The 17,224-nt window shown below is 37.9% G+C and overlaps 1 protein-coding gene across 5 annotated transcripts in view; it reads right to left on the bottom strand.

The window, feature by feature from the left end:
- Positions 1–17,224, bottom strand: part of EPB41L4A (erythrocyte membrane protein band 4.1 like 4A) — a 144,381-nt gene that overhangs the window by 62,382 nt on the left and 64,775 nt on the right. For 4 of the 5 annotated variants that reach the window (XM_086771201.1, XM_086771200.1, XM_086771199.1 and 1 more), the window contains exons 3-7: positions 15,193–15,244; positions 13,995–14,073; positions 10,665–10,762; positions 7,760–7,880; positions 1,745–1,832 (exon numbers count right to left, since the gene is read on the bottom strand). In XM_086771201.1, coding sequence (XP_086627327.1) covers positions 1,745–1,832; positions 7,760–7,880; positions 10,665–10,762; positions 13,995–14,073; positions 15,193–15,244 — 438 coding nt within the window. Of the gene's footprint in view, positions 1–1,744; positions 1,833–7,755; positions 7,881–10,664; positions 10,763–13,994; positions 14,074–15,192; positions 15,245–17,224 lie in introns of those variants that run through there. The other variant, XM_086771204.1, reaches the window with a different exon arrangement.

The raw sequence follows: 17,224 nt of genomic DNA on the forward strand, positions 1-17,224 counted from the left end.
CTATAATATAACCTCAGAGCTACCTTTTCCCTCAAAGAATAGTATCACCTGTGTACTGCTACTGAGTGAAGTAGCTCCTTTGAGAGATTCAGAGACATTTTTTTTCTTCAGAATGGGTAGGGACAGCAAGGAACAGCTGCGTGCATCATCTCCTCCAAAGAAAACCGTTCCAGAGGTCAGTATATGAATCATAAACTGCATCAGGAGGGAACAGGGTGAAAACTCTGGTGCCAAATGGCAGAAGGCCCTCACCTCCCCAAGTCTGCAGTCAGTAACCAAAATTAGATGCACCCTGCACTTGCAAGAGTGCAAACTTTAGTGCAAGAGGTGTTCTGGTTTTGTGTTCGACAAAGAGGTTAAAAGAAAGTCAGCTGCAAAAGCTCGTACATGTCTACTTGAGGCAATGAAGAAGAGCCCTGCAAGCTCTAAACCAGCAGAACATGAACTGCAAAAAGTATCAACTCTGAGACGGACTGACTATAGAAGTGGGCTCCTGCGTAACTACTGCTCAAGTACACCTCCGCAAGCTCTGCCTGTGCTCCTCAGTGAACCCACTGGTAAAGGCAACTTTACTTTTAATATGACCAAGCGATGAAAAGAACTATAGCTCTTCATGTGTGCAGCTTCAGTTTCAAATGAGGGCTTCTGTTGCTGTTGTAATATAAATAGAAATTATTATACTCATGGGTTAGATTTGGATATATTACAACTCACCTCTCATTACCCAGGCAGGGATCTCATTGCAGGAAAAGCAAGTTAAGAGAAAAAAAAATTTCCAGGCTCTGCTAATTCAACACAATTTTGTTGGATCATGTTGCATCTTGTTCCAGTAACTCCCCCAGCTTTCTATGGGTGGGAGGGGCGTAGAGCATGTGATTATGAATACAATTAAGCCACAGGGTGTGTTAAAAAATACTTCATATTGTAGGCTACACAATTTCAGCAGGAAATACGTACTTAATCTTCTGGTAGTATCTTGATTACTTTATTTTCTTTCAAGTTATTTTACAAAGTACTGACATCTAACTCGGTGAACTATCTACATTACAACTCCCCATTTGAACTTCTGATTTTCTTTTCTTCAAAAAAACCTGCCACAAGCACAATTATTCAAACAAGACAAAATGATGTTTCCTCCAGGAGCACATAGCCTCTGGGTGATGACTTGGATCCAATCCCAACATACATGCTGTTTTACAAAAGAAGTGGAGGGTTTTGCTCAGGCAATACAGACAACGTGCAATGCTGCATGATACGACAGAGGAAAAGCTGGAAACATACTCTGAATCTTTAGCAAAATTCTCATAACAAATACTAAAAAATAAGCCAGGTACGCTGCTGCTACCCCATCCTAGTTTTTGCAATGGTATTGAAAAGGATTCAGGATATACTTGCTATTATTTACATAAGAATAATGTGCAAACTCTTGTATTAAAGACAAAGCGTCATCTCTCCTGACACTTGCACTAATTACTTCTTATTTATCTGAACTGTTTTTTCCAGAGTATAACTGATTGTCTTCTATAAGTGTAATACAATCACAGCCCAGCCTTTCATCTGAAAACCATGAGGGTTCTGAATACATGAATGACTGAATCCCCTCAGTCTTCCTTTGCATTTCTTAAGTATAGTGCTTCCTTTCAATTTATTCTGTGGCAACTAAACTATACAAATGCTCTCCTCCACATTAGTATAAGCAATTTTTTCTCTGTCTCCAAGTTTAAAATATTTAAACAAAACTTACGTAAACAGGATGGAGATCCACTCCATACATTTCCAGGGATTTGGCCACCCCTAAGTAGTTCGCTTCTGCCTCAGCAGGAACTTGACCCCTGTAAACAAAATTCTGTGTAAGAAATTTGTATTTCTAGCCAACATACTAAAATAGACCCTATTAATAAATACAGTTTGCTGGACAGGTATGCAACCCTTCCCATAATTTGTTTAGATGGCCATTATCCTTTCAGCACTGTACTTCTGCTTGCTCCAAGTGAGACTGGACAGTAGAGACAAATTTTTACTAAACTCCCTGCTGTAACGTCCTGATGCAGATATACGCTATCATAGATGCAACGAATGCCTACTACAGCGGCTAAGGTTTTCCCTGCTGTCACAAACACACTTCAGATATTCCATGTTTAGGCTTGGATATCCAAAATAACTTTTTTCCAATAACCACATGATTATTAATAAAGCAGGAATGTAACGATTGACTGGCGTACTATTGTCCCATAGCAGTGCTGAAGCTACAAATGATTTTTGAAAGCAGAGTTCATTACTTCAGACTAATTATGCCTTTCATCATAAAATCTTGGCTTTAGGAAGTCATATCAGCTGGTAATACCCAAGTCTACTATGGTGAAAGTTTGGAGTCTGTCTCAAGAGATTACTAGATTCAAAGATCCAGCTTGCCTTCTTATTTTCAAATATGAATTCACCAGTTAAAAACTACCATCAACTGCATGCTGGTAGGAAACAACAGGGGAAAATTGGTAGAGTAAAAACAAACTGGCTACTAGGAACATATTTGACATCACCAATGAAGGATTTATTTTCAAAAAGAATGAAATTACTAAATAAATTCAAAGCCTTCAACAAACCTATCGTCAGAATTTAATTGTTTTTCCCTTAATAACAGCCATTGATAGAAGAGCAGGACACTCTGTTGCAAGCCTGAAATAATTGAAGGTGCATTTTCATCTTCACTCCTTTTTAATACTTCTGTGAAGCTACCGGACTGTTGTTAGGAAAGTACAGCACATCTTGTGAAGACATCAACTCAAAAAGATGCATCTCCTGCATCTCTGTGGTTGTTCTCTTGGGGAAATACTTCACTGCATTTGCTACCTTTCAAATTCCAAGTGTGAAACAGAGCTCAACATTTTGACTCAAGACCTGGAAAAGTCATCCAATATTCACATTCTTGCTTCTTATCTCCTCATTCTCTCTAGCCTAGCAGCTACTTTCCAGGTTTTCCCAGCTTTGTGTTATGCCTGATGAGGTAAAAAACCACATCAAAGCTGAAAAATGTGAAACAGCAGCGCTAACATGAATGGAATAGTACAGGTACTCAAAATGCCTTCTTTGTATATGGGAGACAGGCTGCTTCAGCCTATCTTATCCACATAGCAACACTGATACTGCTTCAGGTGTTAGCCCCTCTTTCCTGGAAAAGCAGCAGACGTAAAGCTTGTAAGAGAAATCCCTTTCTTCAAGAGCTGGATTTCCCAGCAGATTTGTGATTCATCTCTGTATTCAGAATATGCAGAACACTGCATACTCAGCATGTAAGCATTGTCACATCTGACATCTTTAAATTTACTCCACGGCTTGATTTTTTTTTTTAAATCTTGTTGGTAGCTCTCAGAAATGTAAGTAAAACATTCACTAGAGCAGTATCGTCTTACTGGGTTTCCATGCAGGCTCAATATCAGTCCTGAGCGAAGTGGATTACTCCATTACTGAATTAGTGCTAGAATCCAACATCAATTTAAATACTGTTGTTCAGTGTTTCCTTAACTGATCATACTTAGAAAAATGCTGACGTGTTTATCCCAGTATTCTCACAGGTCTCTGAAAGTACCAAAAAGGCTCAAATGTCAAAAAAGTGCGTGCACATGTATAAACATTTTCACAACAATACATAATTTTTAAGAAAGTACATTTGCATAAATTTAAAAGGAAGTAAAGATGTGAGCTGGAGCTTCTGAAGGAAGCAGATGGAAGCAGGAGGAAGAAGTACTCCCAAATGCAGATGGAGAAGACAGAACCAGAAGGGGAGAGAGGAACGTCAGGGACTGAAACAGTTCCCACCATTATAAAGGGTAAATGTTTCATTTTTATTGTGAATGAAAACACAAACTCTCCTGGGCATCATACAACCTGACAATATACCCCAAAGCTAGAACAGTCTTTGCAGTTGATAATGACAAAGCAGGCAATGTAACAGCCCTGCAGCTGGCACGCACTGCTCACTTCAATGGACAAAGAGTACCTGAGTGCCACTGATGGCGCTAAAGAATATTGAAAGCTACTCTCCAAGCCAACTATCAGGGGCATTTTAACTTTCCTTGTGCCCCACTGACAGCATGTAATATTGATTCAAAACACACCAACAGCTGATTTGCTGTTATCAGTTAGTCCCAGATCTGCTGCACTCTGGAACAGGCAATGTCAAGGGGCCAATGCAAGCTCTCCCATTTGCACTGAGGGATAGTATCCCTCCTCCAGCACCATGCGTGTCTGCATCCTCACATGCAAGCCCTGAAGCCACTGTTTTCTTCCCCAGATGTGCTTGTCAACATAAGGTCATCTCACCTCGCTATCTGACCTTGGGATTACCATGCCAGTTTATAGATGGAACAGCAATCTCAGTAGGCAGGCTGCAGAGACTTCATGCAGTGCAAACCCATCTCCCTCACTTCTGACTTCCCTCACCTTATTTGATTCAATAGCTTGCTGAAAAAACTGCATTCTGAATGAATCCCCGAATAGCTATTGTTGCATGTAAAAAAACTGAGAGATAACCTGCAACCAAAAACAGTTTATCTGGACATAACTAGCAGAAGCAGGGTACACGCAGTGTCACAGCTGTCTTGCAAAAAAACCCTGGGCTTCCATGCTGGGCTCCAAAAAGGATAATGAAGTTCTAAACCATATCACAAACCTGTCCCTGAAATGTCTCTGGTAGGTAAGATAATTTGGGATATGCCCTCAGCCATTCTAGCTTCCAACTTCTTAACTAAAAAGACTGCTGTCACCTGTGCAGAAGTTAATGATAGTAGTGGTGATGATGACAGTCAGGCTGAATTAGCAATGAGTACACCTTAGTTTCACTCTTTTCTGTTGCTGCTGAAGCCCTGACACCCAACTGCAGCCAAGCAGCAAAAGAGTATCAGAGCTCTAGGTAAGTAAGCAGACAGAAACACTACAGACAGTGTTAAGACACTTATCACTCCTCTGTTCCCCTAGCTTCTGAATTTCATTTTCAAAGTCATCAACTTTTTGAGGTAGATGGGTCTTAATCTGATTTACTACACTACTGACTACAGAAACTTGAGAGAGGAATCAAGGTTGCTTAGAATCAATGGTACATAGAAATTAATCTCTAGTTTCATTTCTCAAACACAACCTCTGTGATATTGAACCAAACAAATTGTCTATGCCTCAGTTTCCAATCGCTGGAACAGAAGAACCAGTACTACTTTACTTCACAAAAGGACCTGTAGCAAGGTTCTCTGTAATGCATCACTTACTATAGAGTAGTCAGGCAGCCACACAGAAATCATTATTGAACAACAGACTCTCTCCTGAAAGAGAAAGCTCAGGTCAATGTGGCAACTGGCACAGACTCTAATTACAGAACTTTTCAAAGAGAACAGATGTGTCTCTGAGTTAACACCTATTCTCATTAAACAAGGCACAAATAACACTAACATGCCAAACTACAAGCAAAAAAATACTTAGCCTTTATCCAGACTGTGGCTTCATTATAGCAAGAGAATCAAGAAATCTAGATCTACATACAAGATGGCTAGCTCTGATTATCTCTGTTAGTTTGACAAAGGCTATGACGAACATACTCATAAAATGTTTCTTACTGCTCTCCTCTTAATAAATGGTTATATCATAATTATACCTAACTTGGATTTGTTAGAACAAGCTTCTTTCTTCTTACCAGGAACATGAACTTGGAGATAAGCAAGTAAATGTTTATTTTGGCTTCACGTACAGTTGAACCTGTGGCATATGTTTTATTTTCAAAACCAATTTCATGTTTTGCATTTTTGAAGGCACTGTGGTCTAATATTTGGAACAGCAGGTTGGGAAGCTAAATCTCTCTGACTTCCAGTGCTTTCACAGTGGCTGATGGTTCAGCCTCTGTTACTCATACACCAAGAGTATTTCAGTCCAAAACTAATCTAACTGGAAGTACTTCACACATAGAAGGCCACGTCTAAAAATGAGTAACTGGGACAAAAAGTGGCTCGGAATTGCTGGGGATTGTTTTTTTATCTTTTGTATGCCTAGAGACAATGTAGAGTTAAACCTCCTCTTTAAGACAACTACTTACACAGCTGCTGCAAATGCATGTAGTATTTAAGCTACATTCACACAGGATCACTTTCTGGTTTGGAAATTATGTTTGTTGCTTCAGCTTCCCTATGCGATTACTATGTTTTTCCTCCCTGTGTTGCTGCTGTTGTTCCTCTCTCAAGCACTGAAGAACCGATGGGGCCAGAAGTTACTAGTTCTTATCTTGCTTTATCTGTTGGGCACTCCAGTCTGTCTCCTGGTTGTCCTCATCGCACTTTTGCTTCCCAGTCTGTTGACCACGTAATCAAGGGAAGGCACTGTATGCACAAATTGCAGTCTAGCAGTAAATCAGCTGACTCTCAAAGCAGCATCTTGTGGTCCACCATAAGGCACAGATTATCCAGAATGTCAAGGACAGTACAACTCACATGTTTTGTGTCCAAGGTTATTATTATTACAATAACTGGAAGATGGAGAATTAAAGTTTTGCAGTCTCTATTATAAAAATGAATCTGTCTTTTCCAACTTTTGCAAAGGGTAAGTTGGGATTGTATGAATCTCCCAGGTCTACTGACATACATGTTTCGTATGCCTTCAGTTCTCCTTTGTCCTGTCTGCAATGCACCTAATATTCTACTCCTGTAATCTCTTCAACAGTTACCCCTGCCCAGTACCATAACTCTAGCTTATTTCTGCCTTCTCAGCTCCTTCTTATACCTAAGAAATATTATTAGGTACAGTTTCAATGCCTGAGAACTTCTGTAATGCCTTTTTCAGTTTAAACCAAAATTATTTTGAGGCTCACCAGATACCCTGTGTTCCCACTGCTTTCAGGTCACATGCCAGGTTTTGGAATTTGTTTGGGTTTTGTCTAGAAACCAGCACTTTGAATGCCCTGTGTTACTCAGTGCCGCGTGATGACTGTGTTTCTAGGTGCTGCTTTTTTTCCTATACAGCATACGTTCTTCCTTACAATGGAATCCACTATATTGACCACTGCCAATGTTTTATGTAAGGCATGTTGGTTAATGAAATCAAAGGACTTTAGGCTTGTAAAACCAAGCTGTCTCTTTAATTCATGTAGATGTTGCAACTGAGATTATCACTTAAACCATGGGCATATAAACTGCTTTCCTGGTACCTCCTGCAATGTGAGCTGCTATCACAAATATTCATGCAGGTTGCTACAAGCACTCCTTCATTAACCCAGCTAAGGATCTGGCAAGAAAATACAGGCTTCATTGTACCAAGTTCTGTATATTATTAGATTAAAAGTGTTTTTTTCCTAACAGTTCCTTTGAATGCAAAGAGCAATATGAAGAAAAGAAATATTATCCCCATTTTACAGACTAGACTAAGGCATGGGCATAATAAGCAATTTGTCCAAAATTATGCAGAAAATCTGTCCTGGAATCCCTGTTAAATCACAGATTTTTATTTCATTCTTCTCCACTACAAAACTAAGAGGCAACAGGAGCACTATTAAAACTGCTGGTTCTGAAACATCCGTACCTAGGCCTGAGAGGTATTGTATTTCCAGTTATTGTCCTACTCAGTTCCTCAAAGAACAACTCCAGTTGTGTAAAATGCTTTCTGTTTCTGAGGTTCTTTCCTCGGGTCTAGAGACCTCCACTCCACACCACAAGCCACTCCCTTCCCCACCTACCAAACATCTCCGAACCTGAAGTAACCTGCCAAGTTCCCAACAGTACTGAATTCTTACATCAGAGTTTTGTGTATCCGCTCTATGGCATCCTCCAGCTCTTCCTTCTGGTCTGGAACAAAGCGGTACTCCGAGACATAACCTGCAGTGTGCTTATATGGGTCATAGTCCCCCAGCTCCGCTAGAGGACACAAGAAGAAAAGAAAGGTCACCTATTTTCAATGGTTTATGTTAACAGAAAAATATGTTATATAATCCATCTGTGACCAAGCCCTCTCTTTCCAGCAATTTACCATGCAGTCAGTTAAAAAACCCAAAGACAGTACAGAACTGTTCATAATAGTGCACATATAAAACCAAGAAAAAATGTCTACAATCATTTTAAAAGAGAAATACAAGGTTCAAAGAGATAGAGGTTTTGACAGGAAATCTACCACTTCTACAGGACTAGATATAATTTTGTCCAAGCCAGCAAAGTAGAAATTTTATGACATATATTATTTGGTAGCAGATGTAAAACAAGTGTATAAGTAAAGTCTACTTTTTGGAATACCTATGGCCATATTCTTGCTGGGACTCCTGACGTAAAAGTCAGTGTGGGAATTCAAATGGAGACACAAATATCACGAGACACCTAAAGGCATGCCGTTCTAAAGGTAAGCATTGTTTCTTGTAAGGAAACACAAGACTTCATTTTTCAATAAAATATCAGTATTATTTCCTGATCATTAAACTCACTTTCGAAATCAAAATTATTTTAAAAATAATTTTCTTAAATAAAAGAACCTAATGAATAGCTGGCATCATTTTCTTTGAAATAACTTTGAATTTGCATATATTACTCATATCAATTTACATGTAGCTATGCAATTACAAAATAAATACGCACCTTGGTCACAACTCACTTCTACTGATCTTAACTCTAATCGCATCTTTCTGAGAAGCTCTGTGAAAGTTAGTATTTCAATTTTTTAATAACCCTGAGTAAAATCTGCATATAATGTGCTTCCCTGAGGAAAGCTTCACGGAAGGTTTCTGTCCCATGCCCACTAAGCCAAAAACATAACCAAAAGGAGGCTTCAAGAGCCAAGAAGAAAAAGACTCATCTAATAACTCATGTTTCTTTCCAGAATTTAATGATGTTTCTAGAACAAGACAGCAATCTGCTCAGTAGAGACGCTGAGTCTCTCTAGAAAACCTCCATAATAACTATGTGGTTCTTGCCCTTAGCAGGAATAAGAACAGGAATGCCTATAACAGCAACTCCAGCATTCCCAATAGGAAAACTCGTATATTCTGCAAACTGTGCCATGGGTACTGATTTTTCCACCATCATCACTTTAACAATTGGTAGTTTTTGACCATGAAAGGAGGAAAACAATTCATGGTCCCAGAGACCAAAGATGACATCCAGGCACAATCTGAAAGGCAAAAGCAGGGCCCGTGGCTGGAGCAGGACATGGGTGAAGGACTCTGGGGGAACATGTGGCTCTGGCTCTTCCTCTGGATCTCAGCAGCTGCTAGCTCCACAGCGAAAGACATCACTGACATCATTAAAGAAGCAGACCTTCTCAGCTATTACTGAATTCCCACAAACACACTTCATCTCAGTTTGGAAAAGAAAAGAAGCACAGTCTGGCACATCACCCTTGGAAAAGCTGTTGACCTCAGTGCTGATGCTTTGGGTTCATATTCCCAGTATCTGACACAGACATTTCTCAGGTGTCTTTATATATTTGGAACAACTGCAAGCCCTAAATAAAAGGACAAAGCTTTTTATAGAGTCAATGGGAACATATGCTTGCTAGTGCAAGGACTAACTTGAACGCACTGTATGTAATCTTTGCCATGCCTTAACTCTCTTATCTGAGCTTCCTCATTGTTTTCCAATACAGTATCTGACATTAGAGATTTTTTCAGGGAGGGTACATATGCCAGTAAAGCAAAATGTACATTGCAAACAGTTTTTCAGCGTATGACGTCACGTTTCTTAGACAGCAAAATAAAGTTTAAAATAATTGTATAAAAATTAAAACTGCCTGAAATTTTAGCTTTTTGGAAATATATACAATACACCATGAAATTCTGTATAGTGCCCACTCCCATTTCATGCACAAGTTATTTTGCCTTATTATTCTAATATGGAAATGAAAGGAGGACTATTTTTTATGTTGCATTAAGTGTTGTTGAGTCACAGTTGGAACACCAATAATACAAATAATCTTTGCTTAATACATATCACTCATGAGAAACCTAAATATAACACAGAATAAATTAGACATATAGGTCTCAGCATGGCTCATCATATGATTTTTCATCACCACTTGTGTTTGAATACAGAGCTTGAGTTGTAATGTGAAAGGAACAACTAACTGCTAGACAGAGAGCTCCTTTATAATTGATTGCTAGTTCTACCAAGTATGCAGGATATAACATCCTGCTAACTAGTGATGGGTGAATGCACATAAATGACAGACAGAATTAAAATTCTTCACTTCAGGTCAAAACATATCCTCCCTTCAAGCACAGGCACATTCATACTGACATAATGTAATTTTTGAAAGAATCTTTTATTTGACAGACTTTGTTGGCTGGAGGCTGCCAATAGCCCATCAAATCCGTAAACCTCCTGATGAAGGTTTTGTCATACTATATATGCAATCCAGAGTAAGTAATAAAATCTTAAGTACATGATAAGGTATTCCTCAGCAAGGCAAAGTGTGTTTGGCAGACCCTTCAGACTGACTTTTCAGTTTCTTCTTTACATTAACTTCTATATTGCTTCTGTATTAACTGTTCAGAATGGCTATCTACTCACAGTTCTGTAGCTGAAATCAGTCATATTAGTTTTGTTCTGTTTTGAAATGGATGAATAAAGTGTTAATGAAATCTTCAGTCACCACTTAAAATTAATCATAATACAGGATTAAAAGAAATAAGCTCTCAGTTGGCCAGAAGAACTTACACTGAATTACATATGCTCCCAGTTGTGCTGCAGTGTTGATTGGACAAGGCAAACGGCCCTGTAAAACGTCTTGCTTGACCTGCAAGAAAAACTGATACCTAAAACACAGAGAGAAAACAAAACTGTTATTTCAATACTGAGTCTTATGCATCAAGTAACGCTCCATCACCTTCCAGTTTGCTGAAGACATACCACATACCATAACTATGTGACAGTCAAAAACTGTATTCCCCTCTGAATGACTTTTCCTCTATTGGCCTTGAAGTAACAACTAAGATTAATCTAGTGAAAGAACCTAAGTAGGGGAGCACTCTGTGGTTTTCTCACCTGCTTAATATTGTGCAGATACAATTCATTTTCCTGCTAAAAATGGAGCATCTCTCTTTTGCACAAAATAGATGGAAAAGTAAAGACAAGAAAATAAGCCATCATACAAAAGATCTGCTTGGTTTTGCAACTCCATGCTCATTTATAGGAATTTTTTTAAACACTGTTTGGGTTTTGTCTGGTTTTATTGCAAAAGATTTATGCAGTGTTTCACATCATCCTAAGCAAATTTCTTATATCAAGTTCATACAAGAGGTAACAATACTGAGAAGGTAACTTTAAAAAAAAAAAAATGGTCATCCATACAAGCACATAGCTTTTTCATTTTTTACTAATTCAACTTTATCTACGTAGAGCTACTCAGCTACTCTGCAAATAATTTATTCTGTGTTAGTACAAGTTACTTATAAAAGGACCTTGGAATGATCTGTAAGTTCAAAGTGCATCTACACTGATTTCAGGGAATTTTGCAAACTGCAGGTTACATGATAGCCGATCCGCAAATCATTTAAGATCCAATCAAATCTACCAGACTTTCTGGTTACTGATCGCCTAGAATTGTACTGTGACAGATATTATACTAGGAATGCCCATCCTTAAAAAAATGGCTAATATCCTCCGCCTTAAAGGACCAGGGCTCTGCATAAGAATTTTCTGGGAATGTCATTAGGCAACACAGAGCACATACATTCAGTGTTTCTTCACTCTAAGCAATAACTCAGTACAGCTTCTAGCTTATGCTTGCCAGCCTTACCTAGACAAATCTTCTCTGTATGAATAATAATAAAGATGATTTTATATCTACTGTGGAGTACACAGCATCTTCTTTGTAACAATGGAATTTCTGATATGCACTTATCTTTCTGTTAGCACTTCTGCATCTCTACAGTGCAAAGCTTCACACCAGATGATGCTATAAATGTCTTTTCCATGTAGCAGGTATCTATATTTCTGCATTCTCACAGTGTAGTCTCAAAATAAAGCAGGATAGAAAACTGCAAAAAAATACCACTTCCCCGCAAGAAAAGTCCGAGCAAACTGGTAAGTGCTTAAGTGACTCCTACAAAGTGAGCAACCTCCGTTCTCACTAAAGCCACCAAGCTCCCCACAAAGCCATGCCTTTTGTCCAAACTTCTAACTAAAGCACTCTCATCTTGTGCCCTGTCAAGTTTGCCATGCATATGTAATAGGGCCTAAGCACTATTCTGCTCTAACAAACCCATCCCGCACACGTGAGTATGAATCACTCCAGTGTCAGCTTTTGCCTACAAGCCAGACAGATTCTACTGTGAAATAATTACAAGTTTGACAGATTTTCATTATTTGCAAATAGTAATCATGTAAGGCCACAGATCATCAATATCTAATAACAACAGATTTGTTCTCATATGCATTAAAATAATAAAGACATATTCCAAAGAAACACATCAGTTACCACAAAGTGGTTAACACATCACTGGAATTACACACTTAGGCAGAAAATTATTATTATAAAGAAAAATAGGGCCTTTAATTCCTCCTAAGCAGAAGGAGGTTTTATTAATAATATCTTTTTTTTTCTGAAAAAGTATACCTTCCTTCCAAGGTTTAAGAACCTATAGGAATAAATGATCAGAAATGTTGAGGGCATTCGACTATTTAACATGTTTTGTTGAAGACTGTCATCACAAGCATATTGCTTTCTTATGCCTTCCCTCTGTACCTTCTAAGGTGCAAATTCTGCATGACCAAATACTCTGCAGACATGAACAGAGGCTTACTCATTATACTGTAATGCTTCTTCACTAGATGTGCACACTTAATTAGCAGAGCAAATCACTGACTGACCTTATCACAAGGCAAAGAGAAACAATTTTTGAAAATTTATCCCTGTCATTTCCCAGATAGAAATCCACCCTGCCTCCTGGCTAGCAATCATGACAGGTTTGGTGGCCGAAGCTCCCTTCCCAGGGCCATCTGTTTTCCCCTGTAAGCAGGGCTGAAAGTGCTTCTGGGAAATTACAGGAAAACTGCATCAAACTTCCATGGTACAGGGGCATCACATTGTGGCCAGCTTATGCTCTTTTATCTGCAAAGTCACAGTGTTTATTCTAGGCCAGCCTCAATCTTGTTATACTCGAGACTCCCATTCCTGTTGTGCCAGTATGGAAACAGAAGAATTTTCTCACTCTGGTACAAGAGAAATATTCTGCCTGTGCTGCAACAACTGCCACCTTTGATTAAGGAAAACTGAAAACCCTGCATGCATTCTAATGAATTCTCATGTGTCGCATTCATAGGACATCAAAAGAAATATTTTCACATTCATTAATGTAAGCCAGTGCACTAATTTTGTCCACCTACCTATCCAAATTCTCAAATTTCCTTTTGAACATAGAACTAATTGTCTGAGATTTTTAATAAAGAAAGGAAACAGAAAACCCTGTGCATGAGTATTTAGGGAAGCATGTGTGTGTGTTTGTCTATGTGTATGCATCTGCATATGTTCGTGTGTGCATCCTCACATTTTGTAGAGGCCAAGCTTAGTTAAAAAAAATCAAAAGCATGCAACTCTTCAATTTCCTTTGCATATTTGTAGAAAGACTAAAGAAATCCTCTTGAAAAACAGTTCTGGAATTTAAGCTATGGCCAATAAAAAAGAAAATTCCCTGTTATTTATTTTTGATATCCAAGTAAAATCTAAACCTGACTATAGCACAATATAAATGCAGATGTGACAATGCATTCCTCAAAAAAAGCCCACAAAGGCCCATCAAGTCCCTTTGGGTTTTGATGCACCAGCGAGCACTTTTTCATCTTGGACTTCCAAACAGTTATCCAAACTGACTACTGCGAAGCTAGTCATAATTCTCTTCCTAAACAAACATGTTCAAGCAAAAACGTTCAGGTATTCAAGCAAAAAAAAAAAAAAAAACAACCCAGCCACACTATGACAATATGCATCTGGCTGGAACAGATTACTACCCTGAAATGAACAAACTACACTCTTATTAAATACTGTACCTTGTTATTTCTTCTTTAAGTTTACATGGATCCTCTGCATAGAATTTAATGCCAAAATACAGAGTGTATGGTGGTCCAGCTGCAGGAATAAAATATTTGGCACAAAAGTTAGTTGTTATGAGCTGTTAATTGTTATTAATTGTTACTACTTGACTACAAAACAGCTATTAAGCAGCCTATTTTAATATTTTATGAAACTTGGAAGTTTCAGAAAAAGTCTTACATCCACATAGCACATCTGTACATCTACACTCAATACACATGAGGAAAAAAAAGAAGAAAAGTATTCTTATTATTATTTTTCTAGACTTGTGTTTATTTATTCACAGCTTGTCTGTCTATTTGAAGTTTTTGCTTATTTTGAAGATTTAACTTTAGATTTCATTGCTAACTTACAATCTCTCCAAGATTTTTTTTTACTGTTTGAGTTTTACCTTTAGATACTTTTTCCACTGAATTTTTTTGAAAAATGTAATTGTGTGTGAAATGTGATTCCTTGCCATAATGAATAATACTGATAATAATCCCTTCCACACATTCCAGTGTCTTACGAAGCAACTTTAATTCTGTGCCACTTTTACTATTAAATATCTGGAACAGCTTTCCTAATTTACTTTTTTAAAATGTTATTCTCCTGAAAAAGTCAGTTATATCAGCACCAAAATTCTTATAGCTACATTCATTCCATTCACGCTCCACTTCTACATCTCTTTATAGAAGGTCTCCAAATTCCTAAGTAAAATAATCTTACCATGTTCTTTAATTATAATAAAAATAACACATCTTGCATTGGTGATATCTGAAGAGTGACAGTAACAGCAGACATTCTATTGTAAGAGGCACTATTTTTACTTTTGGAAGCAAAAAGGAATGTAAGTTGGTAATCATACGGTACATTACAATAGAGGTACCACAGCTACTATGAAATTAATTATAGAAGTTAAGAATTTTATTCTAAAATAAAATTTAAGCACAGAGAAATCTTTGGACAATAACCACACAAATTATTGGAAAACCATGGTATATTCAGTCTATGTGTGAAATTTTGAAACAGCTATGAACTGCAGTAATAAACTTGTTCAAGAACTATCAAGCTGTTGTGACTAGATCATAAATGTTGTCCAGCCAGTATATATGGAACATTGCCTCTGTTACTTCATCTTCAGACACATTCTTTAAGTTCAAATTAAATACATACTGTTTATCAATTCTTTATGTTCAGCAAGCGTCTTTGCAGGATCCAGCCAGTACTGTGAGACAGATAATTACAAAAATTAGTCACTTAACATGGAAAATTAATACAGAACAACAGAAATTCTGTATGTATTTATACACTGATATTTATTAGCAGACCGATACACTTTAGTCTGCTAATGACAAGCTTGTGCCAGCTTCTGATCAGAGAAACACTGTCTGTACAAGTCTAACGTTGCATATCTTCTCTGATGGCAGGGGTCTTCCTAAAAGTAAGTCTGTTTGGTAAGAGCCACCACACTTCAGGCTCATTGCAAGCTGGCTCCACAGATACACCATGCTAAGTACCCACTGATGTGCATCTGATCTGCTATAGCTACTATACAGGTGTGCAACCTTCCTATTTTCTTCCTGAGACATTAGCCTAAGCAGAGTAACTCAAAGTAACAGCAACAACAAAGCATGTAAAACAGGACCTCCAAAGAAAGAATGAAGGGGCTTTGCTTATTTTCTGAAAAACAAAAGACTGTAGGGAGAAATAGGCATAATAGCATTCTTTCAACACCTGAAAAATAGCTATTCTTCATATCCACTAAGTATGAAGAAATTGGCTTATCCAGAAGCAAATTAAAAACAGCTTTGATTTTCATAAACAATTTCTAGTAGCAGGAGGAGCAGATGACCAGAAATTGGCACAAAGGTAGGGAGGGCACAGACTCTTCCACTGGATAGTTTACAGGACTAGTTGGACAAAGGAATCAGAGATGACCATGGTACACTTAGTACACCACAGAGGGATGAACTGTTACACAGGTTCCCATATTGTTTGATCAGCAGACAATCTGCAGTATAATTTCTTACTGATTACTCTGCCCTGTCTTTATCAAACTTCCATCATTACTCTGATGTTACTGTTGACCATAGAGCAGCTGTGTACTTCTCATTATGGCTACACAGGTCACCAGCGTCCTGCTCTTGTAATCCCTCCAGCAACTTACTTATTCCTTAGCTCAATATATCTATGATTCAGTTTTAGAAGAAAGTGCAGAGGCAGCTGCGAAGACCATTCTTGTCTTTTTTTTTTTTTTTTTAATCCTCTTCCCTCATACACAAACTTTTTGGCCCAACGGAGATTGGCACCTCTTCTTAAAACACTGGAAACAAAAAGGCTGCAGAACATAACTGCTATAAAGAGCAAATTGAGGCAGACTGAATCAACTCCAGTAGTACACACACCTTTTTAACTGAGAAACTATGTAGACTAATGAATGAAGAAACTTCTTACCTGCACCCTTGAACTAACTCTATCTAGAATAAAATTATTAATCAAAAAACCTTCCCCCTCTATCCAGAGAACTTCTGTGGACTAGAGAACTTCACTATTAGAAGGAGTAGCATAAAGGGAGGGAAAAACACTACAAAACATTTGAGTGGGAAATTTCAAGCCACAAATTTAATAAGTGGTTGTAAACAACTATCATTATTTTGACAAAATCTGAAAACAAACTACTTCCATTAGCTGCTGTTCCACTTGCAATAGAAACAGCTGTATGCATTGCTCTTAGCCATTGCTATTTCAAATCCAGGAATGTTTGTTAAGAAAATTTCCCAAATTTTGAAGAAAAAAAAATTATTTAGTACATGCATACATGTACTAAATACATCCAATAACTATTCAAATATAAATCCTCTTAACCTCAACAGAAGGTAGGAAGGACAAAAACTTGTCACACTTGTTCAAACATCTGACTACAACTCCCTATCAGCAATAATCTGAACTAGAACAACAGGCTGGTAAAGAGATTTTACAGTCAACAGACAGAAAAAAGGGAAAAGGACTCTGCAGTGCACATTCTGGATACACAATGCGGTCAGAATGTGGTCTGACCTCTTCCCAAAACTGGCATCACAGGATGAACAACACATTGTCAAGCTAGCTTGCTTATCATTGACAGCTTTGTATCACACTGCAAGAGTTTCAAAATCAGATCAAACTCTATCACAGAGTAACTCCTTCATTAAGGAGTTCACTTCCT

Source organism: Chlamydotis macqueenii, chromosome Z (genome assembly GCF_036417535.1).
Source record: "Chlamydotis macqueenii isolate bChlMac1 chromosome Z, bChlMac1.mat, whole genome shotgun sequence".
NCBI classification, from domain to species: domain Eukaryota; kingdom Metazoa; phylum Chordata; class Aves; order Otidiformes; family Otididae; genus Chlamydotis; species Chlamydotis macqueenii.